This window comes from Scyliorhinus torazame, chromosome 10 (genome assembly GCF_047496885.1).
Source record: "Scyliorhinus torazame isolate Kashiwa2021f chromosome 10, sScyTor2.1, whole genome shotgun sequence".
Classification (NCBI taxonomy): domain Eukaryota; kingdom Metazoa; phylum Chordata; class Chondrichthyes; order Carcharhiniformes; family Scyliorhinidae; genus Scyliorhinus; species Scyliorhinus torazame.
The window spans coordinates 116,809,429-116,833,023 of NC_092716.1; the positions used below are offsets into that span (position 1 = coordinate 116,809,429).

A 23,595-nucleotide genomic window follows, 5' to 3' on the forward strand; every position below is an offset into this window, starting at 1 on the left:
CTTCCACTCACCACCTCCTCCCTGACCCTCCTACTCACCACCAACCTCCCCGACCCTCCTACTCACCACCAACCTCCCCGACCCTTCCACTCACCACCTCCTCCCTGACCCTTCCACTCACCACCTCCTCCCTGACCCTCCCACTCACCACCAACCTCCCTGACCCTCCTACTCACCACCAACCTTCCCGACCCTCCCACTCACCACCCCCCACCTCCTCCCTGACCCTCCCACTCACCACCAACCTCCCCGACCCTCCCACTCACCACCCCCTCCCTGACCCTCCCATTCACCACCATCCTCCCTGACCCTCCCACTCACCCCCCCTCCCTGACCCTCCCACTCACCATCCCCCTCCCTGACCCTCCCACTCACCACCTCCTCCCTGACCCTCCCACTCACCACCCCCCTCTCTGCCCCTCCCACTCACCACCCCCCTCCCTGACCCTCCCACTCACCATCTCCCTCCCTTACCCTCCCACTCACCACCCCCCCTCCCTGACCCTCCCACTCACCACCCCACTCCCTGACCCTCCCACTCACCACTAACCTCCCCGACCCTCCCACTCACCACCCCCCACCTCCTCCCTGACCCTCCCACTCACCACCTCCTCCCTGACCCTCCCACTCACCACCAACCTCCCCGACCCTCCCACTCACCACCCCCCTCCCTGACCCTCCCATTCACCACCCCCCTCCCTGACCCTCCCACTCACCCCCCTCCCTGACCCTCCCACTCACCACCCCCCTCCCTGACCCTCCCACTCACCACCCCCCTCTCTGCCCCTCCCACTCACCACCCCCCTCCCTGACCCTCCCATTCACCACCCCCCTCCCTGACCCTCCCACTCACCACCCCACTCCCTGACCCTCCCACTCACCACCCCACTCCCTGACACTCCCACTCACCCCCCCGACCCTCCCATTCACCACCCCCCACCCTGACCCTCCCACTCACCACCCCCCTCCCTGACCCTCCCACTCACCATCTCCCTCCCTTACCCTCCCACTCACCACGCCCCTTCCCTGACCCTCCCACTCACCACCCCCCTCCCTGACCCTCCCATTCACCACCCCCCACCGTGACCCTCCCACTCACCACCCCCCTCCCTGACCCTTCCACTCACCATCTCCCTCCCTGACCCTCCCATTCACCACCCCCCACCCTGACCCTCCCACTCACCACCTCCCTCCCTGACCCTCCCACTCACCATCTGCCTCCCTGACCCTCCCACTCACCACCCCACTCCCTGACCCTCCCACTCACCACCCCACTCCCTGACACTCCCACTCACCCCCCCGACCCTCCCATTCACCACCCCACACCCTGACCCTCCCACTCACCACCCCCCTCCCTGACCCTCCCACTCACCATCTCCCTCCCTTACCCTCCCACTCACCACCCCCCTCCCTGACCCTTCCACTCACCATCTCCCTCCCTGACCCTCCCATTCACCACCCCCCACCCTGACCCTCCCACTCACCACCTCCCTCCCTGACCCTCCCACTCACCACCCCACTCCCTGACCCTCCCACTCACCACCCCACTCCCTGACACTCCCACTCACCCCCCCGACCCTCCCATTCACCACCCCCCACCCTGACCCTCCCACTCACCACCCCCCTCCCTGACCCTCCCACTCACCATCTCCCTCCCTTACCCTCCCACTCACCACCCCCCCTCCCTGACCCTCCCACTCACCACCCCACTCCCTGACCCTCCCACTCACCACCCCCCTCCCTGACCCTCCCATTCACCACCTCCCCCCCTGACCCTCCCACTCAACAGCCCCCTCCCCGACCCTCCCACTCACCACCCCCCCTCCCTGACCCTCCCACTCACCATCCCCCTCTCTGCCCCTCCCACTCACCACCCCCCTCTCTGCCCCTCCCACTCACCACCCCCCTCCCTGACCCTCCCACTCACCCCCCCCTCCCTGACCCTCCCATTCAACCCCCCTCCCTGACCCTCCCACTCACCACCCCCCTCTCTGCCCCTCCCACTCACCACCCCCCTCCTTGACCCTCCCACTCACCACCCCACTCTCTGACCCTCCCACTCACCACCTCCCTCCCTGACCCTCCCATTCACCACCCCCCCACCCTGACCCTCCCACTCACCATCTCCCTTCCTTACCCTCCCACTCACCACCCGCCTCCCTGACCCTCCCACTCACCACCCCCTCCCTGACCCTCCCATTCACCACCCCCCTCTCTGACCCTTCCACTCACCACCTCCTCCCTGACCCTCCCACACAGCACTCCCTCCCTGACCCTCCCACTCACCATCTCCCTCCCATTCACCACCCTCCCACTCACCACCCCACTCCCTGACCCTCCCACTCACCACCTCCCTCCCTGACCCTCCCATTCACCACCCCCCACCCTGACCCTCCCACTCACCATCTCCCTTCCTTACCCTCCCACTCACCACCCGCCTCCCTGACCCTCCCACACAGCACTCCCTCCCTGACCCTCCCACTCACCATCTCCCTCCCATTCACCACCCTCCCACTCACCACCTCCCTCTCTGACCCTCCCACTCACCACCTCCTCCCTGACCCTCCCACAAAGCACCCCCTCCCTGACCCTCCCACTCACCATCTCCCTCCCATTCACCACTCTTCCACTCACCACCTCCCTCTCTGACCCTCCCACTCACCACCTTCCACTCTGACCCTCCCACTCACCACCTCCCTCCCTGACCCTCCCACTCACCATCTGCCTCCCTGACCCTCCTGATGCACTATCAATTACCACAAAGATGAGAGTAGTGGAATAATCGAGGCTTTATTGAGCAAAGATATTGTGCCTCCTGTAGCTGCCACCAGAATGGCTGCAGCACCGGCGAGCACACACATTTATACACCGCCTACTGGGCGGAGCCAGCAGGCAGGGATTTATCCATGTATCTCTACTATATGGGCAGTGCCATAATACATGTAATATATTACTCGTCGTGACTACCACATTCACCCCCTGTTAAAAACGAGTCCGGTGGGGGTGGTGAAAAACATTACAAGTTAAGTCTGTCGGGGACCTTGACCCTCCTCTGCGATCGCCTCAGTCCTGGAGGTGATGTGGGCACCGACTTGGTCACCTGTGACTCCGGGAGCGGGTTGTCCTCGTCTTCGTCACCCCTGAGTGGAACCAGTGGGAGGACGGATCCTCCTGGGGCGGGGGCGACGGTGAGGTTCGCTGGAGGGAGGGTGAGTGGCGCAGAGATGAATGAGGCAACCGGGGGGGGGGGTGTCAGGTCGGGGGTCGTGGGTGGGAATCCAGTGGGTGCCAGGTCCTGTAGGGAGACTGTGCCCTGGCACCCGTTGGGGTGTGTCACGTAGGCGACTGCGGGTTTGCATGTAGGAGGTGGACATTTTCGACCATGAGGTCCGACTTACGGGTCCGCAAGGAGGACGGGTGCAGGAACTGTCAGCCATGTTGGGAGCGAGACCCCGGAGGTGGACTTCCGTAGTGGGGTGGCTGAAGCTCTCTGTGCTCCCAGAGTCAAAAAGGCAGGTCGATCTTCACCGTCATCGTCGCGGCCGTGAGGTTGCGGGGCCGGGACTGATCCAGGGTGATAGAGGCGAGCTGCGGCAGATGCTGGGTGGTCCCGGGCTGGTCGGCGGTGATGGAGGTAGCGGCAGGCGATGAACGGCCAGATGAGCAGGGGTCCTGAGGCGCCATCCAAAATGGCGCCAAAGATGGCACACATGGTGGGCGGCGTCAAAGCTGGCGGAGCCCACGGGTCGCACGTGGCTTGTGGTGAAGAAGATGGTGGCGCCCACGGGTCATGCGTGGCTTGCGAAGGGGAAAATGGCGGTGCCCCTGGGTCGCACGTGGGGGGTGTAGGAACGCCGGGCCTGGAAACAGCGGCGACCGACCGGGCCTGGCAAACAGAAGCAAAGTGTCCCTTCTTCCCAACGACCGACTGGGCCTGGCAAACAGAAACAAAGTGTCCCTTCTTCCCACACCTCTGCGCCGGGTAGTGCTGCCTGGGGTGTTTGTTTTGCCCGCAAAAATAGCACTTGGGCCCCTAAGTGTTGACTGGCTGCCACACGGCACAGGCTTGCGGTGAGCTGGCGTCGGCAGCTGGTGGGGCCCACGATGCCCACGAGGGTGCCGTGTGGTCGGGGGCGTAGGACTGGACGTTACGGGAGGCCACTTCTAATGAATTAGCGAGCTGCCTAGTTCCTGCAAGATCAAGCGTACCCCCTTCCAGTAGCCGCTGGCGGACGTACACAGACTTCATGCCCGTAACGTAAGCGCCTCGAATTAAAAGTTTGGTGTGCTGGACTGCCAAAATTGACTGGCAGTCACAGTTCTTACCTAGGATGTGCAGGGCATGCCAGAAATCGTCCAGAGGCTCCCCGGGGAGTTGCTGTCTCGTGGCCAGGAGATGCCTGGGATATACTTGATTGACTAGTCGAACGTAATGTCCTTTCAGGAGCTCCATCGCTTCGGAGTAGGTGGGCGCATCCCGGATGAGAGGAAAAATGTCAGGGCTCACCCGTGAATAGAGGACTTGGAGGTTTTGCGAGTCCAAGGGTTCCTCAGCGGCTGTTCCGAGGTAGCTTTCGAAGCAGGCTAGCCAGTGGTCAAAGGCGGACGTAGCGTGGCTGCTTGAGGGCTCAGCTGCAGGCGATCATGCTTGATGCGGAGATCCATCGTTTAAAAAATCTTGTTCAATAAATTGATGCACTATCAATTACCACAAAGACGAGAGTAGTGGAATAATTGAGGCTTTATTGTGCAAGATGTGGTGCCTCCTGTAGCTGGAACCAGAATGGCTGCAGCACCGACGAGCACACACATTTATACACCGCCTACTGGGCGGAGCCAGCAGGCAGGGGTTTACCCATGTACCTCTACTATACGGGCAGTGCCGTAATACATGTAATATACTACTAGTGGTGACTACCACACCTCCCACTCACCACCTCCCTCCCTGACTCTCCCATTCACCACCCCCACCCTGATCCTCACACTCACTACCTCCCTCCCTGACCATCCCATTCACCACCTCCAACCCTGACCATCCCATTCACCAGCACCCTCACTGACCCTCCTTCTCATTACCCATAATCCCGAACCCATTCACTCACCACCTCCCATCCACCCACTACCTCTCTCACTGACTGCCACTCACCTCTTTCCTCTCGGACCCTCCCACTCACCACCTCTTCCATGACCCTCCTTCTCACTAACCCCCTCCTTGACCCTCCCAATCACCACCTCCCTCCCTGACCCTTCCACTCACCACCCCCTTCGCTATCCCTCCCACTCACCACCTCCCATCCACTCACCGCCTCTCTCACTGACTGCCACTCACCTCTTCCCTCCTCGACCCTCCCACACACCACCTCCTCCCCAATTGCTACCACCACCTCTCGCAGCCTTCCACTTGTTTGTCTTTTCCCTCACCTGAACCCTCGCTGTGAGCTCGGGAGCGAGACAACAAGGCGGAGAAAGCGAGTGAGAAAGCGAGAGTGGCAGTGAGCAGCAGGGTTAGGGAGGGAAGTGACGTGTGGGAGGCAGAGGAAGGAAGTGGTGAACAGGAAGATCAGGGCGTGGAATAGGCATTGATTGGGAAGGTTGGGGAGTGGGATGGGCAGTAGGACAGACACGTGCTGAGTGGTAGCTCCAGGCTTCTTGAACAAACGCAAGTGAATTTTAAGTGTTAATTCCGCCTAATTAATCATGTTCGGCTTTGATCTCATTCATTTGTTTCCTGACGGCATTTATCAGTTCTTTGCTCATGGACCTGTCCGCAATAAACCTCATTTGACCATCAGAATAGATGCAATGGTATTAATTAAGTGTGCAGCATCTGATGACCTATTGTATGGCCATGCCAGCACCCAGCTTAAAGGGAACCTGAATGGCTGCCTAATGCTGAACTTTTGAAGCTAACCAGAAGAAAACAGATTGAAAAAGCCAAAGTAGCCATTGTGGAAAATGGCAGGCAACAAGTATAAATTGTCAGTGCATGTTTACGCTCTGATGTTCTCAGAGTCGGCGTTTGTGGACATGAGTTACACCCCCATAAGCAAACAAGGTGTGGCCTTGGTGTTATTGCTTCCTGCAAGAGGTAAAATAAGAAGTTTTTTGTGAGAAGAACAACTGACACTTGAATAATAATGAAGCTTTGGACCTTTTATTCAAGTTCATGGAGTCATGCAGCACAGTAACAGGCCCGCCGGCCCACGATGTGTATGCCAACTGTCGATTACCAACCTGTACTAATCTCATTTTACCAGCACTTGATTCATAGCCTACTCTGCCGTGGCGATTTAAGTGCTTGTCCAAAAGCTTCTGAAATGTTGTGAAAGTGCCTGCCTCCACCACCCTCTGGGTGAAAAAATGTTTCCTCAGGTCCCCTCTAAACCACTTACTCCTCACCTTAAACCTATGCCCTCTGGTCTCAGGCACCTCTCCATGGGGAAAGGATTCTCATGATCTAACCTATCAATGCCTCGCATAATTTTGCTTATGTTCTGACCCCCTCAGAAGTCCCAGGGTGTGCACTATCCGGTTCTCTGTGACCTCCACGGAATACGAACTTCCCCGGTAAATGGGACAGGGTTTCCCTCTTAACAGGGGGAGCCTTTGAGTATATAAACCCCGACCTTGGTGCAGATCGAGGAGGGAGATCCCACGGGGATTGGAGAATAGAGTTGTGAAAGAACAAAATCTGTGTTCGTTTGTACCCAATCATTCGTTGCCATGTGTCTATTCCGTCGGGTTCAACATTGGCGATGAGGTTAAACTGGAGTTGTGGCAAGCACTGCATACTTCATGCCCGGATCCCCTTGTTTAGGCCTCCAGAGGCACCTATTCTAACAGCTGAGATGCCGGATATTGGGAAGTTGGAGTTGTTCAATGTGAGTACCAATGACTGTACCCAGTATATCGAACGTACGCAGTACATTTTCAGGACGTATGTGATTGTCGGAGACGAGTGGCAAACTGCAGCCTGACTGACAGCTGTCGGTGGGACGACCTACACGATCATAAAGAGCCTCACTCACCTGGATGCACTGGATTAGGGTTAGCACAGTGGTTAGCACAATTGTTTCACAGCTCCAGGATCCCAGGTTCGATTCCCGGCTTGGGTCACTGTCTGTGCGGAGTCTGCACGTTCTCCCCGTGTCTGTGTGGGTTTCCTCTGGGTGCTCCGGTTTCCTCCCACAGTTCAAAGATGTGCAGGTTAGGTGGATTGGCCACGCTAAATTCCCTTAGTGTCCAAGAAAGATTAGTTGGGGGTGATGGGGATAGGGTGGAGGTGTGGGGATAGGATGGAGGTGTGGGGATAGGGTGGAGGTGTGGGCTTGGGTCGGGTGCTCTTTCCATGGCCAGTGCAGACTTGATGGGCCGAATGGCCTCCTTTTGCACTGTAAATTCTATGATTCTATGGATTCGCCGTCTTTCGCCAAATTGGTGGCCTTGGTTGGGGAGCACTTGAACCCAAAACTCCTGATTATTGTTCACTGTTTCTGATTTTGTACGACCATCCAGGCCCACGGGGAATCCAGCAGTGATTTTTTTGGCGCGATTGCGAAAGCTTGTCGAGAGCTATGAGTTCGGGCCTACCTTACATGAATGAATCTCTGCGAGACCGATTTGCTTGCGGCATCCTCGACATGGAGATCCAGTGAAAACATTTGACCAAAGTTCATCTAACCTTGCTGCAGGCTGTAGAGATAGCCAACTCCCACGAGAGTGTGGAGCGGTGGGTGAAAGAGCTCCAAGGCTTGGTGATCCTTAGTCTGGGACGTCTGAAAGAGTGCCAGGCGGCTTACCAAAGTCTTGAGGAATGGGACCCGGGCAGTTGGGTGCTTGCCACAGACACGGAGGGCACCGCCAGAGCGCCTGATGGCAGGTGAGACGACTCTTCCAACCAGGGATTCGCAGCCGACGGTCAAAGGCAGTCGAAGGGGTGCCAGAAGCCAGGGCCCCAACCCCCACTGACCCTCCTGACTCAACCACCCCCCTCATGATCGGGCATACTATGTGGAGGATTTGGATGACTCCTATTAGAGACAGTGGACTGGTACATATTTAAGAACTCAGCAACCAACTTAAATGAGTATGTCACCACCTTCAGACTTCATCAGCAAATGTGTGGATGACTGCGTGCCGAAGAAAGCAATACGTAAGTTCCCCAACCGGAAACCAATCTCGAGATTAACTCCCTACTGAAAGACAGGTCTGAGGCGTTCAAGTCAGGTGACCATGACCTATCCAAGAAATCCAGGTATGACCTCTGCAAAGCCATCCGAGATGGCAAGAGAGAATATCGGACCAAGCTAGAATCACAAACTAGCGATACAGACTCGGCAGTTGTGGCAACGCCTAAACAACATAACGGGCTACAAAGCGAAGCCGAGCAGTATCTCCAGCAGCAGCGCACCCCCCCTGATGAACTCAATGCATTCTATGATCGGTTCAAGCAGGGGACCAGCGATCCGCTGTTGAGTGCCCCAGGAGCCCATAACACACCCATACCCACCTTCACAGCTTCCAAAGCCAGATCGGCCTTTCTAAAAGTGAACCCTCAGAAGGCGATTGGTCCGGACAGGATCCCTGGTCGTGCACTCAGAGCCTGCGCGGACCAGCGATCAGATGTTTTCGTGGACATCTTTAACCTGTCCCTACTCCGCTCCGAGGTCCCCACCTGCTTCAAGAAGCCCATCATCATACCGGTGCCAAAGAAGAACCAGGCAACGTGCCTCAATGACTACCGATCGGTGGCCCTGACTTCAGTCATAATGAAGTGCTTCGAGAGGTTGGTCATGAAGCGCATCACCTCCATTCTCCCAGAATGCCTTGTTCCACTGCAATTCACATACCGCCGTAACCTTTCCACAGCAGATGCCATCTCCCTGGCCCTACAGTCGCCCGAGAGCATCTCGACAACAAGTACTCCTACATCTGACTCCTATTTATTGACTACAGCTCCGCCTTCAACACCATAATCCCAGCCAAGCTCAGATCAAAGCTCCAAAACCGAGGACTTGGCTCCTCACTCTGCAACTGGATCCTCGACTTTCTGACCCATAGACCACAATCAGTAAGAATAAACAACAACACCTCCTCCACAATAGTCCTCAATACCAGGGCCTGCAAGACTGCATACTTAGCCCCCTACTATACTCCCTGTACACACACGACTGTGTGGCAAAATTTGGTTCCAACTCCATCTACAAGTTTGCTGATGATATGACTATAGTGGGCTGGATCTCGAATAATGACGAGTCAGAATACGGGAGGGAGATAGAGAACCTAGTGGAGTGGTGCAGCGACAACAATCTGTCCCTCAATGCCAGCAAAACTAAAGAGCTGGTCATTGACTTCAGAAAGCAAAGTACTGTACAAACCCCTGTCAGCATCAACAAGGCTGAGGTGGAGATGGTTAGCAGTTTCAAATTCCTAGGGGTGCACATCTCCAAAAATCTGTCCTGGTCCACCCACGTTGGCGCTACCACCAAGAAAGCACAACAGCGTCTATACTTCCTCAGGAAACTAAGGAAATTCGGCATGTCCACATTAACCCTTACCAACTTTTACAGATGCACCATAGAAAGCATCCTATCGGGCTGCATCACAGCCTGGTATGGCAACTGCTTGGCCCAAGACCACAAGAAACTTCAGAGAGTCGTGAACACCGCCCAGTCCATCACACGAACCTGCCACCCATCCATTAACTCCATCTGCACCTCCCGTTGCCTGGGGAAAGCGGGCAGTATAATCAAAGACCCCTCCCACCCGGCCTACTCACTCTTCCAACTACTTCCATCGGGCAGGAGATACAAAAGTCTGAGAACACGCACGGACAGACTCAAAAACAGCTTCTTCCCCACTGTCACCAGACTCCTCTTAAAGATTGACCTCATTAACACTACACCCCTGATCCTGTTAAGGTGGAGATCAACCTCTCCACCCTGTCCCCCCGCCTGGTATTGAGGCGGGGGGACCTACTGGAATTCTTGACGCTTGAAAAGGTCAAATTTGAACTGAGGGGAAGGATGGAGGGATTCTACAATTCATGGGCGTTATTCATTATGCACTTTCAAAAATTGGATCACATCGAACACTAGGGGAGGGGGGGGCACCGGGAGGGTTGGGGGGAGAGGGTCTGGATGTGTTCATGGTGAGTATGGATGATTCCTGATTCCTTTTTGTCATTTGTTTATGTTAACATGCGGGCTAATGTCTGGGGTTTGGTGGGAGGATGGGATCATTGGTGTTGATATGGGGATTGACATTACATTTGTTGCTGATTATTGTTTATTGTTGAGTGTATATTTGGGAGAAAATGTGAAAATGGAGGAGAATAACAATTTTTAAAAAAAAACTCACTATACCGCTGTATGCTTCACCCGATGCCGGTGTTTATGTAGTTACATTGTGTATCTTGTGTTGCCCTATTATGTATTTTCTTTTATTCCCTTTTCTTTTCATGTACTTAATGATCTGTTGAGCTTCTCACAGAAAAATACTTTTCACTGTACCTCGGTACACGTGACAATAAACAAATCCAATCCAACACCAGTTGCACTGCATGACTGCACCAAGGGTGGCCCCAATCCAGGTGACACCAGTGTGGCGGTCTCCATAGTCAGCCGCTGTACATTTGACAAAATCCAGTCCGGCCTCCGAACGCTGGCTCTCCATGACACCGATGCCCGGCTGGTCACATATACTGTGGAGCTGTTGACCATTAAGGGCACCGCTATGGTCCAGGTGGCGTACGGACAACAATTGCCGAGTCTGCCGCTGGTAGTGGTTTGCGGGGGTGGACCAGGTTTGCTGGGCTGTGACTGGCTGCGACATCTAAAACTGGACTGGCAGAGAGTCTGTCAGATGTACCCAAATGACCCAGAAGGGGTTTTGGCAAAGTTCCCTGGAGTCTTTCAGGATGGCTCAGGAACGATCAAAGGTGCGGTGGCCAGGAACCACATTGGCTAGTCTCCAGTCCTCCGGCTCCTCCCCTATGGCCAGAGAGGATTTGTAAATTATTGCCAGTGCTCCTGTTCCCCTTAGTTGAAGAGTCAGTTACAAGGCGACACAAATTCAAGGTGAGGGGCAGGAGGGGGGACTTGAGGAAAAACATTTTTACCCAGAGGGTGGTGACGGCCTGGAACGCACTTCTTGGGAGGTTGGTGCAGGCGGGTTGCCTCACATGCTTTAACAAGTACCTGGATGAGCACTTGACACGCCATAACATTCAAGGCTATGGGCCAAAAGCTGGCAAATAGGATTAGGAAGGCAGGACAGGTGTATTTCATGCGTCGGTGCAGACTCCTCTCCTGCCCTGTATTATTCTGCGATTTTGTGATTAAATCTTCCTGTAACCCAAGGATAGATAGGATGAATGCGTGGCTCGAGAGATGGTGCAAGAGGGAGGGATTCAAATTCCTGGGGCATTGGAACCGGTTCTGGGGGAGATGGGACCAGTACAAATCGGATGGTCTGCACCTGGGCAGGACTGGAACCGATGATCTAGGAGGGGTGTTTGCTAATGTGGCAGGGGGATGGGAGCCGATGCAGGAAGTTGGAAGGTAGTAAAACAGGGACAGAAACAAAAGGCAGTAAGGGGGAAAGTCTAAGGCAGAGAAGCCATAGTCAAAAATCAAAAAGGGTGACAGTACAAGGTACAGTGACTGAGGGGAGCTCAGTGAATAGGACCAGGAATACTAAAAGGAACAAAACTGGAAGTAAAAACATTAATGGTAAGCGACGCGGCAGGTTGTTGCATCAAGATATGGGTTCAACGACAAGGAAAATTAGGAGAAACGTTAAGAGGAAATATAACTTAGGAGAGGTTACTAATCGAGGTGTTAAGATTCAGAACAGAGGTAAAAAAGCCAACATAAGTGTACTTTACCTGAATGCTCGTAGTATTCGGAATAAGGTAAATGAGTTGATGGCGCAAATCATCGTGAATGACTATGATTTAGTGGCCATTACTGAAACATGGTTAAAGGATGGGAGTTAAATATCCGAGGGTATCAAACTATTCGGAAGGACAGAGTGGATGGTAAGGGAGGTGGTGTAGCTCTGTTATTTAAGGATGACATCCAGGCAATAGTAAGGGATGACTCCGGTACTATGGAGGATAAGTTGAATCCATTTGGGTGGAAATCAGGAATAGTAAGGCGAAAAAGTCACTGATGGGAGTAGTCTAGAGGCCACCAAATAGTAACATTATGGTGGGGCAGGCCATAAACAAAGAAATAACTGATGCATGTAGAACTCGTACAGCAGTTATCATGGGGGATTTTAATCTACATATTGATTGGTTTAACCAGGTCGGTCAAAGCAGCCTTTCATAGAATTTACAGTGCAGAAGGAGGCCATTCGGCCCATCGCGTCTGCACCGGCTCTTGGAAAGAGCACCCTACCCAAGGTCAACACCTACGCCCTATCCCCATAACCCAGTAACCCCACCCAACACTAAGGGCAATTGTGGACACTAAGGGCAATTTATCATGGCCAATCCACCTAACCCGCACATCTTTGGACTGTGGGAGGAAACCGGAGCACCCGGAGGAAACCCACGCACACACGGGGAGGATGTGCAGACTCCGCACAGACAGTGACCCAAGCCGGAATCGAACCTGGGACCCTGGAGCTGTGATGCAATTGTGCTATCCACAAGGCTACCGTGCTGCCCAGCCTTGAGGAGGAGTTTATAGAATGTATCCGCGATAGTTTCCTAGAACATTAAGTAATGGAACCTACGAGGGAACAAGCGGTCCTAGATCTGGTCCTGTGTAATGAGACAGGATTGACTAATGATCTCAGGATTGATTCACGATCTCATAGTTAGGGATCCCCTTGGAAGGAGCGATCACAATGTGGTGGAATTTATGGAGGGTGAGAAGGTGAAATCAAACACTAGTGTTTTGTGCTTAAACAAAGGAGATTACAATGGGATGAGAGAAGAGCTAGCTAAGGTAGACTGGGAGCAAAGACTTTGTGGTGAAACAGTTGAGGAACAGTGGAGAACCTTCCAAGCGATTTTTCACAGTGCTCAGCAAAGGTTTATACGAACAAAATACAAAGTAGCAAAAATTAGTGGGAGACTGGAGGACTGGGAAATCTTTAGGGGGCAACAGAAAGCTACTAAAAAAGCTATAAAGAAGAGTAAGATAGATTATGAGAGTAAACTTGCTCAGAATATAAAAACAGACAGTAAAAGTTTCAACAGATACATAAAACAAAAAAGAGTGGCTAAGGTAAATATTGGTCCTTTAGAGGATGAGAAGGGAGATTTAATAATGGGAGATGAGGAAATGGCTGAGGAACTGAACAGGTTTTTTGGGTCGGTCTTCACAGTGGAAGACACAAATAACATGCCAGTGACTGATGGAAATGAGGCTATGACAGGTGAGGACCTTGAGAGGATTGATATCACCAAGGAGGTAGTGATGGGCAAGCTAATGGGGCTAAAGGTAGACAAGTCTCCTGGCCCTGATGGAATGCATCCCAGAGTGCTAAAAGAGATGGCTAGGGAAATTGCAAATGCACTAGTGATAATTTACCAAAATTCACTAGGCTCTGGGGTGGTCCCGGCGGATTGGAAATTAGCAAACGTGACACCACTGTTTAAAAAAGGAGGTAGGCAGAAAGTGGGTAATTATAGGCCAGTGAGCTTAACTTCGGTAGTAGGGAAGATGCTGGAATCTATCATCAAGGAAGAAATAGCGAGGCATCTGGATGGAAATTGTCCCATTGGACAGACGCAGCATGGGTTCATAAAGGGCAGGTCGTGCCTAACTAATTTAGTGGAATGTTTTGAGGACATTAACAGTGCGGTAGATAATGGGGAGCCAATGGATGTGGTATATCTGGATTTCCAGAAAGCCTTTGACAAGGTGCCACACAAAAGGTTGTTGCATAAGATAAAGATGCATGGCATTAAGGGGAAAGTAGGAGCATGGATAGAGGATTGGTTAATTAATAGAAAGCAAAGAGTGGGGATTAATGGGTGTTTCTCTGGTTGGCAATCAGTAGCTAGTGGTGTCCCTCAGGGATCAGTGTTGGGCCCACAACTGTTCACAATTTACATAGATGATTTGGAGTTGGGGACCAAGGGCAATGTGTCCAAGTTTGCAGACGACACCAAGATAAGTGGTAAAGCAAAAAGTGCAGTGGATACTGGAAGTCTGCAGAGGGATTTGGACAGGCTAAGTGAATGGGCTAGGGTCTGGCAGATGGAATACAATGTTGACAAATGTGAGGTTATCCATTTTGGTAAGAATAACGGCAAAAGGGATTATTATTTAAATGATAAAAAATTAAAACATGCTGCTGTGCAGAGAGATCTGGGTGTGCTAGTGCATGAGTCGCAGAAAGTTGGTTTTCAGGTGCAACAGGTGATTAAGAAGGCAAATGGAATTTTGTCCTTCATTGCTAGAGGGATGGAGTTTAAGACTAGGGAGGTTATGCTGCAATTGTGTAAGGTGTTAGTGAGGCCACACCTGGAGTATTGTGTTCAGTTTTGGTCTCCTTACTTGAGAAAGGACGTACTGGCACTGGAGGGTGTGCAGAGGAGATTCACTAGGTTAATCCCAGAGCTGAAGGGGTTGGATTACGAGGAGAGGTTGAGTAGACTGGGACTGTACTCGTTGGAATTTAGAAGGATGAGGGGGGATCTTATAGAAACATATAAGATTATGAAGGGAATAGATAGGATAGATGCGGGCAGGTTGTTTCCACTGGCGGGTGAAAGCAGAACTAGGGGGCATAGCCTCAAAATAAGGGGAAGTAGATTTAGGACTGAGTTTAGGAGGAACTTCTTCACCCAAAGGGTTGTGAATCTATGGAATTCCTTGCCCAGTGAAGCAGTAGAGGCTCCTTCATTAAATGTTTTTAAGATAAAAATAAGATAGTTTAAGATAGTTTTCTGAAGAATAAAGGGATTAAGGGTTATGGTGTTCGGGCCGGAAAGTGGAGCTGAGTCCACAAAAGATCAGCCATGATCTCATTGAATGGCGGAGCAGGCTCGAGGGGCCAGATGGCCTACTCCTGCTCCTAGTTCTTATGTTCTTATAACGTAACCACCTTGTGACGCATTCACAGCAGTGATATGGTGGAATTTGAGAAATGTGTTATCAATAGGAATGGAGCAGAATTTAAAATTAGGAGTCAGACTTGTGGGGATTTGAAATATATTAGTTTAGACATCGAGATGTGTCGGTCTGGGATAATTTTAGATCAACAACCCTAATCAGTGCATGCTCCCCTCACCCTGCTTACTAGCTCTTTGCCGCAAGATGGTGCTGTATCTAAAGAAAGACAGAACAATTGTGAAGTTTGGTGGGTCATTTAGTTGGATGGGAACCTAGATGAGACCAGGGGTGGGATTCTCAGACCCCCCGCCGGGTGGGAGAATCGCCTGGGGCTGGCATGAATCCCGCCCCCGCCGGTTGCCAAATGCTCTGGCACCGGATATTCGGCGGGGATGGGAATCACGGCGCGCCGGTTGGCGGGCCCCCCCCCCCGGCGATTCTCCGGCCAACGATGGGCCGAAGTCTCGCTGCGGGAATGCCTGTGCTGCCGGCGAGAATCAAACCACCTCTCTTACCGGCAGGACTAGGCAGCGCGGGCGGGCTCCGGGGTCCTGGGGGGGGGGGGGCACGGGGCGATCTGGCCCCGGGTGGTGCCACCACGATGGGCTGGCCCGCGATCGTGGCCCAACGATCCGCGAGCAGGCCTTGCCGTGGGGGCACTCTTTTCCCTCCGCCTCGGCCACAGCCTTCACCATGGCTGACACGTAAGAGACACCCCCCCCGTGCATGCGCGGGGATGACGTCAGCAACCGCTGACGCTCCCGCGCATGCGCGGACTTCCGCCGGCCGGCGAAGTCCTTTCGGCCCCGGCTGGCGTGGCGCCAAAGCCCTTTCCCGCCGGCCGGCGGCGCGCCAACCACTCCGTCGCGGGCCTAGCCCCTCAAGGTGAGGGCTTGGCCCCTAAAGGTGCGGAGAAATCCGCACCTTTGGGGCGGCCCGACGCTGGAGTGGTTCTCACCACTCCACCCCACCGGGACCCCCCTCCCCGCTGGGTAGGGGAGAATCACGGCCCAGATGTTAGTTTTGATATTTTGCAGGTAAATACTATGATGAAATTTCCTCATTTCATGGAATGAGGGCATCACTGGCTAGGCCAGAATTTGTTGCCCATCGTTCATTGTCCTTGAGAAGGTGGTGGTGAGCTACCTTCTTGAACTGATGCAGTCAATGGTGGGTAGGTACACCCACAGTGCTGTTAGGGAGGGAGTTTCAGGATTTTGATACGGCGACACTGAAGGAACGGTGATATATTTCCAACGTAGGATGGTGTGTAACTCGGAAGAGAGATGGTGTTCCCATGTGTTTGCTGCCTCTGAGCTTTTAGGTGATAAAGCCTAACATCAAGAATGTTTTGTGCCAAGTAAAACATATATTTTGAAAAATCTGGAGAACTACATGCTTATGTTTCCATCTTCATGTGACCTGTCGCGTTTTACAACGGCATCAACAGGCCCCCAGGATCAGCGATCCTGCGCCCTACAGGGGCCAGCACTGGAGCGACTCACGCAGTTCCAGCTGCCGATACCGGCGTCAAACGGGCGTGCGAGTCTGCGCATGCGCGTTGCGACCGGCACAAACACACATGTGCGCTGTGACCGGCACAAACTCGTGCATGCGCGCCAGTTGCCTTCTCCGACCCAGCCCTGGCGCAACATGGCGTAGAGCTGCAGGGGCCCGGCGCGGAGTAAAAGAGGCCCCACCAGGAGAAGCTGGCCCGCTGATCGGTAGGCCCCGATCGCGGGCCAGCCCACGGTCGGAGCCCCCCTTCCCCCCACCCCAGGATGGAGGCCGAGGTCCCGCCGGGTAGGACCACATGTGAACGCCGCCAGTGGGACTCGGCCTATCTCAGCGGCTACTCGTGCCATCCCGAGCAGAGAATTGCCGGGGGGGGGGGGGCGGGGGCGCGTGGAGCGGCCCCCAACCAGCGTTGCGCCGACGCCAATGGCGCACCGATTTTCTGGTCACCGGAGAATCGGCGCCCCCCCCCCGGCGATTCTCCGACCCGGCCCGGGGTCAGAGTATCCTGTCCATTGTGTTTCGTCTTCGGAAGCTAAAAGAATGAAAAAGGTTGTTAAAATTAATCTGGCTGCTGAAACACTGGGTCTTGAGTTGGCAGTGGATCTAGGCTTGTATTTATCAAATGGTTTAAGTGAGATTCTGTACAAGGGTTGCACTGAAGATAGTAGATCCATTTAATATTTTTAGATAATCATTCATCGTGGGATCATATTATCTGTCTGAATGGTTTGAGTGGAAAAGATGACAGAATTTCAAGATTGCTGGCTTGAAACAAATGCTGGAAAGGTAGGAAATCGCTCAACTTAAATGGATAGGTCTAAGACATCAACTGATTATTTTGCAGAAAGAAACATGTGTACAAAGACTCTCTTTGGGATCCATGAGAAGCAGTGTCTCACAATAAAATGTTTTGTCCAGAATATGGATTTAATTTGTTTTGAGATTTTGATTGTGCACACTAACTCATTTTTAATTCCAGAGCAAGGAGGGGATCTGTTCATTCTATATTAATTTTGTTTAATTGTATGCAGGTGGTGAACATAAACTGAAGATTCACTTGACCTATAAATAGTAGAAGACTAAAACTGTGGTAGGGCTAGGAAGTGTATGCTTGTAATGTGTGCTCCGTAAATTAAAACTAAAATGTGTCAAGATTGGCTCCAGTTCTACCCTTCATCAGCTGGCTTTCTGGATTAGAATACTTTCAACACATCATTTTGGTTCATTACTTGACTCATTACCATTCCCTTTGGCCTTGCAATGTCCATCCGTCTGACATTTACTCTCTCCTGTCTTTCACCCTATCACAGCCTTTGTTCTTTTTGCCATTAAATTGCTGAAAACCTATTACATTTCAAATGTTTCCAATTTCTGATGAAAGGTCAACAAGGTGAAATGTTAAGTCTCTTTCTCTCTCTGTGCAGGCTGCCAGGCCTGCTGAACATTTCCAGCATGTTCTGCTTTTATTTCTGATTTCCAGCGTCTTTCGTATTTTGCTTTTGTGCTGGATTAAAACTCCACTACACGGTCCATCAAACATCAAAGCGGGGGGGAGGACGATGGGCAGAAAATTCTCAGCTGAGACCTGCAAGAAAATTCAAAGGAAGGAGAAGTGTTTCACTGCTGAATGGTTACTGAGGGTTCCAATCAAAGTCTCCAGTGAATTGACAACTGGGTGACAGGGGTGGGAACTATCCTATCACCTGTTCTGAAATTAAATTGAATTTGATTTATTGTAATGTGCACAGAGTTACTATGAGGAATATTGTTCTGTGTACAGTCCAGCCAGATGGTTCCAGACATGAAAAAATATAGGACAAGCATAAATACGCAATGTAAATACTTAAGTGCAGGCATACAAAATGTAGTATTACTCAGTCGAGAAGATGTGTGAAAAGATCAGTTCAGTCCATAAGAGGGTCATTCAGGAGTCTGGTAACAATGAGGAAGAAGCTGTTTTCGAACCTGTTCGTGCGTGTTCTCAGACTTTTGTATCTCCCGCCCGATGGAATAAGTTGGAAGAGAGAATAACCCAGGTGGGAGGGGTCCTTGATTATGCTGCCCACTTTCCCAAGACAGCGAGAGATGCAGGCAGAGTCAAAGGATGGTCGGTGGTTTTGCGTGATGGACTGGGCTGTGTTTCTTGTGGTGTTGGGATGGGCAGTTGCCGTTCCAGGCTGTGATGCCACTATATAGAATGCTTTCTGTGGTGCATCTGTAAAAATTGATAAGAATCGGAGCAGCACAGTAGCACAGTGGGTAGCACAGTTGCTTCACAGCTCCAGGTCCCAGGTTCGATTTCCCCGCTGGGTCATTGTCTGTGGGGAGTCTGCACATTCTCCCCGTGTCTGCGTGGGTTTCCTCCAGATGCTCCGGTTTCCTCCCACAGTCCAAAGAATTGCAGGTTAGGTGGATTAGAACATAGAACATATAACATTACAATGCAGTACAGGCCCTTCGACCCTCAATGTTGCGCCGACCTGTGAAACCACTCTAAAGCCCGTCTACACTATTCCCTTATCGTCCATATGTCTATCCAATGACCATTTGAATGCCCTTAGTGTTGGCGAGTCCACTACTGTTGCAGGCGGGGCATTCCACGCCCTTACTACTCTCTGAGTAAAGAACCTACCTCTGACATCTGTCCTATATCTATCTCCCCTCAATTTAAAGCTATGTGCCCTCGTGCTAGACATCTCCATCCAAGGAAAAAGACTCTCACTGTCCACCCTATCCATCCTCTGATAATCTTGTATGCCTCAATTAAGTCACCTCTTAACCTTCTTCTCTCTAACGAAAACAGCCTCAAGTCCCTCAGCCTTTCCTCATAAGATCTTCCCTCCATACCAGGCAACATTCTGGTAAATCTCCTCTGCACCCTTTCCAATGCTTCCACATCCTTCCTATAATGTGGTGACCAGAATTGCACGCAATACTCCAAATGCGGCCACACCAGAGTTTTGTACAGCTGCAACATGACCTCATGGCGCCGAAACTCAATCCCTCTACCAATAAAAGCTAACACACCGTACGCCTTCTTAACAACCCTCTCAACCTGGGTGGCAACTTTCAGGGATCTATGTACATGGACACCGAGATCTCTCTGCTCATCCACACTGCCAAGAATCTTACCATTAGCCCAGTACTCTGTCTTCCTGTTATTCCTTCCAAAATGAATCACCTCACACTTTTCTGCATTAAACTCCATTTGCCACCTCTCAGCCCAGCGCTGCAGCTTATCTATGTCCCTCTATAACTTGTAACATCCTTCCGCACTGTCCACAACTCCACCAACTTTAGTGTCATCTGCAAATTTACTCACCCATCCTTCTACGCCCTCCTCCAGGTCATTTATAAAAATGACAAACAGCAGTGGCCCCAAAACAGATCCTTGTGGTACACCACTAGTAACTGGACTCCAGTCTGAACATTTCCCATCAACCACCACCCTTTGTCTTCTTCCAGCTAAATCACCCTGAATCCCATGCCTCCGTATTTTCTGCAGTAGCCTACCGTGGGGAACCTTATCAAACGCGACTCATGGATTGGCCATGCTAAATCGGCCTTCGTATCCAACAAAGGTTAGTTGGGGTTACTGGGTTACGGTGTAGGGTGGAGGCATGGGCTTAAGTAGGGTGCTCTTTCCAGGGGCTGGTGCAGACCTAATGGCCTCCTTCGACACTGTAAGTTTTATGATTGTATGATGATTCTAATCAATGTAATCATGCTGAATTTCCGTAGTTTCCTGAGGAAGTATAGGAAATGTTCTGTTTCTTGGTCGTAGCATCGATGTGGGTGGGCCAGGAGAGGTTGTTGGTGATGTGCACACCTCGGAATTTGAAGCTGTCAACCATCACCTCGGCCCCAATGACCCAGACAAGGATGTGTATGATACTTCGCTTCTTGAAATCAATGACCAACTCTTTAGTTTTGCTGACATTGCGTGAGAGATTGTTGTTGTTACAACATGCCACTAGGTTCTCTGTCTCCCATCAATGTCTGTGTCATGAATCCTTAGTCGGGTGGTGGTCCTCTCCTCCCTGCTGACCCCCCTAACATCCCGCCTGTTCCTTCCCTCTCTCGCTCGTCTTGGTCCATCAATGCCGAAAGCCCTGGCTCATCCTTGTTCCACTTTTCTGCTCTTTCTCTCCAGCATCTTTTCCTTGTCCGTCAACACATGACCGTCGGACAGAAGCAGCTGGGAGAGTTTGGCTGCTCCGTGAAGCAATATCTGAAGGATGTGTCAGTACAACAAGACTGCTTCCAGTGAGTCCAAATATTTAAGGCTTATCCGTGTTGAAGTGTTGACTCTTTCCCTAGCAGCAGAAGGAAGATGTGAGGTAAACCGAAGGGACTGTGGGAAGTCGGTTTGATTTTGTGTGAGAGGAGCTGCTGTTCACTTGAGGTGAACCAGTTGCCCATTCGGGATACCGATAGTCACAGATCCTGTCCTTCACCTGGGGCCTCATCTGTCAAGAGCACATGCTTTCGAACACCACCTATCAACTCCTGCTGGAAGGTTGCTGGTTTGGGCCTTGCTCTGATGTTTCACAACCATGAGCACTTTCTCTCCTGGCTCGATCACTTAGACTAAGTGTTGGGTGCGATATCAGAGGGGAACTCAATTAAGAGACAAATTTTAGGGAGATACATAAATCATTGTACCAAATTATTCAACAGGATGTCTGCCTCTCTTAGTTCGAGCTGTCCAACACCCTGAAGAATCTCACACTCCCAGATAGAAGACCTGTGGACTATTCCCTGTATTGACCATATTCAATATTCATTGCACCAGTAGGGTCCACAAGAACAGAGGAAGAGAATTAGGCTATTCAACCCATCAAGCCTGCTGCTCCACTCAATTAGATCATGGCTGACCATCAACCTCAATGCCACTTTTTGCTGCTATTCCCATATCCTTGGATGCCATTAGTATCCGGAAATCTATTGATTTCTGTCTTGAACATGCTCAATGTCTGAGACCTTATACATCCCTCTAGGATGGAGAATTCCAAAAATTCACCCACCCCCTGAGTGAAGAAATTTCTTCTCATCTCAGTCCTAAATGGCCTGGCCCTTATTCTGAGACTGTGTCTCCTGGTTTTAGATTATCCAGCAGGGGAAACATCCTACCCACATCCATTCTGTCCCGCCCTGTAGGAACTTTGTAAGTTTTAATGAGATCACCTCTCATTCTTCAAAGCTCTAGAAAATCCAGACCCAGTCTCTTTTATCTCTCCTCATTAGACAATCCTTCATCCCAGGAAACAGTTTGGTGAAGTTCCATTGCAATCCATCTTTGGCGAGTGTAATCTTCCTTAGATAAGGTGACCAAAACTGTGCATAATACTGCAGGTGCGGTCTCACCAAGGCTCTGTACAACATAGCACAGTAGTTAGCACTGTTGCTTCACAGCTCCAGGGTCCCAGGTTCGATTCCTGGCTTGGATCACTGTCTGTGTGGAGTCTGCTCATTCTCCTCGTGTCTGCGTGGGTTTCCTCAGGGTGCTCCGGTTTCCTCCCACAAATTCCGAGACGTGCTTGTTAGGTGAATTGGACATTCTGAATTCTCCCTCAGTGTACCCAAACAGGTACCAGAATGTGGCGACTAGGGGCTTTTCACAGTAACTTCATTGCAGTGTTAATGTAAGCCTACTTGTGACAATAAAGATTATTATTATTATAACTGCAGCAAGACTTCCTTCTTCAAGTACTCAAATCCCCTCGCCATTCTCCTTACTGATTATTCCTAATAGTGACTATTTCCAGTCCTGCCATTCTTAATATTTAATATTCCATGCACCCACTGTTCCAAGTACTGACCACTCCCAATATTAACCATTCCCAATACTGATTCCCAATACTCACCATTCCCAACACTGACCATTACTAACACTGACCATTCCCAATACTGACCATTCCCAATAATTACCATTCCTAACACTAACCATTCCCAATGCTGACCATTTCCAACACTAACCGTTCGCAATGCTGACCATTCTCAATACTAACCATTCCCAACACTGAGCATTCCCAATACTGATCATTCCCAACACTGATCATTCCCAATGCTGACCATCCCCAACACTAACCATTCCCAATGCTGACCATTCCCAAACCTGACCATTCCCAAACCTGACCATTCCCAAGACTACCATTCCCAGTTCTCTGTGTTTGGCCGGAGGGTGTTTAATGGTGTGAGGTGGATATTTGGATATTATGTTCTCTAATCTTTCCCCTCCTCCTCAGTGTTACAGCCGTGAGATTACCAGATGGACTGACCTTCGTTGTGTATGAGTTTTGGGAGAGTGAGGAACAATGGAAGAGGTAAGTGATATGTCGCTCACATTCTGGGAACTTGTCCTCCTGATCTACGAATTCTGAATGGATTTCCGAATGGATTTGAGAGATCCAAATATTCTGCATCTTCATTCCTGTTTCATATTGGTTGAAAGAGGAGGCTTTTTTGGACCGTGGGTATCTCAGCCCAATCACACACCGAGCTCTCTACACACACCCACTGCTCTGATCATTCTCAGCAATCACACTCTCACAGTCATGGAGCACAGACAGGTGTTGGTGAGATTCCTCACTCACACACAACGTCCTACATCACACTGTCATTCACAACCTCTCCTGTGTGATAATGGGCTCATTATGGAATAAAAACCAGAATGCTAAAAGTCAGCACAGGCTATGCAGAAAAAGTATTCATCAGAATAGCCTGATTGTTAACTAATAGCAGCAAACTCATACTGTACTCTGTACTGACCATTCCCAGGACTGACTGTTCCCCAAGACCATTCCCTGTCTAGATCATTCCCAATAATGACCATTGCCTGTCCCTGACAGTTTTGTTCATTCCCCGTGCTGTTCGTTCCCAGTTCTGTTCATTCGCAATGTTGTTTGTTCTCAGTGGTGACCATTCCAGTGCCATTCATACCCAGAGGCGTTCATTCTCAGAGCCGTTCATTCCCAGTGCTGTTTGTTTCTAGTGCTGT

At 51.3% G+C, this 23,595-nt stretch overlaps 1 protein-coding gene across 2 annotated transcripts in view; it reads left to right on the forward strand.

Moving 5' to 3' along the window:
* Positions 1–23,595, forward strand: part of necab2 (N-terminal EF-hand calcium binding protein 2) — a 384,124-nt gene that overhangs the window by 351,524 nt on the left and 9,005 nt on the right. For both annotated transcript variants that reach the window (XM_072518659.1, XM_072518658.1), the window contains 2 exons: positions 20,749–20,861; positions 22,844–22,921. In XM_072518659.1, the coding sequence (XP_072374760.1) occupies positions 20,749–20,861; positions 22,844–22,921 (191 nt within the window). The remainder of the gene's footprint in view (positions 1–20,748; positions 20,862–22,843; positions 22,922–23,595) is intronic.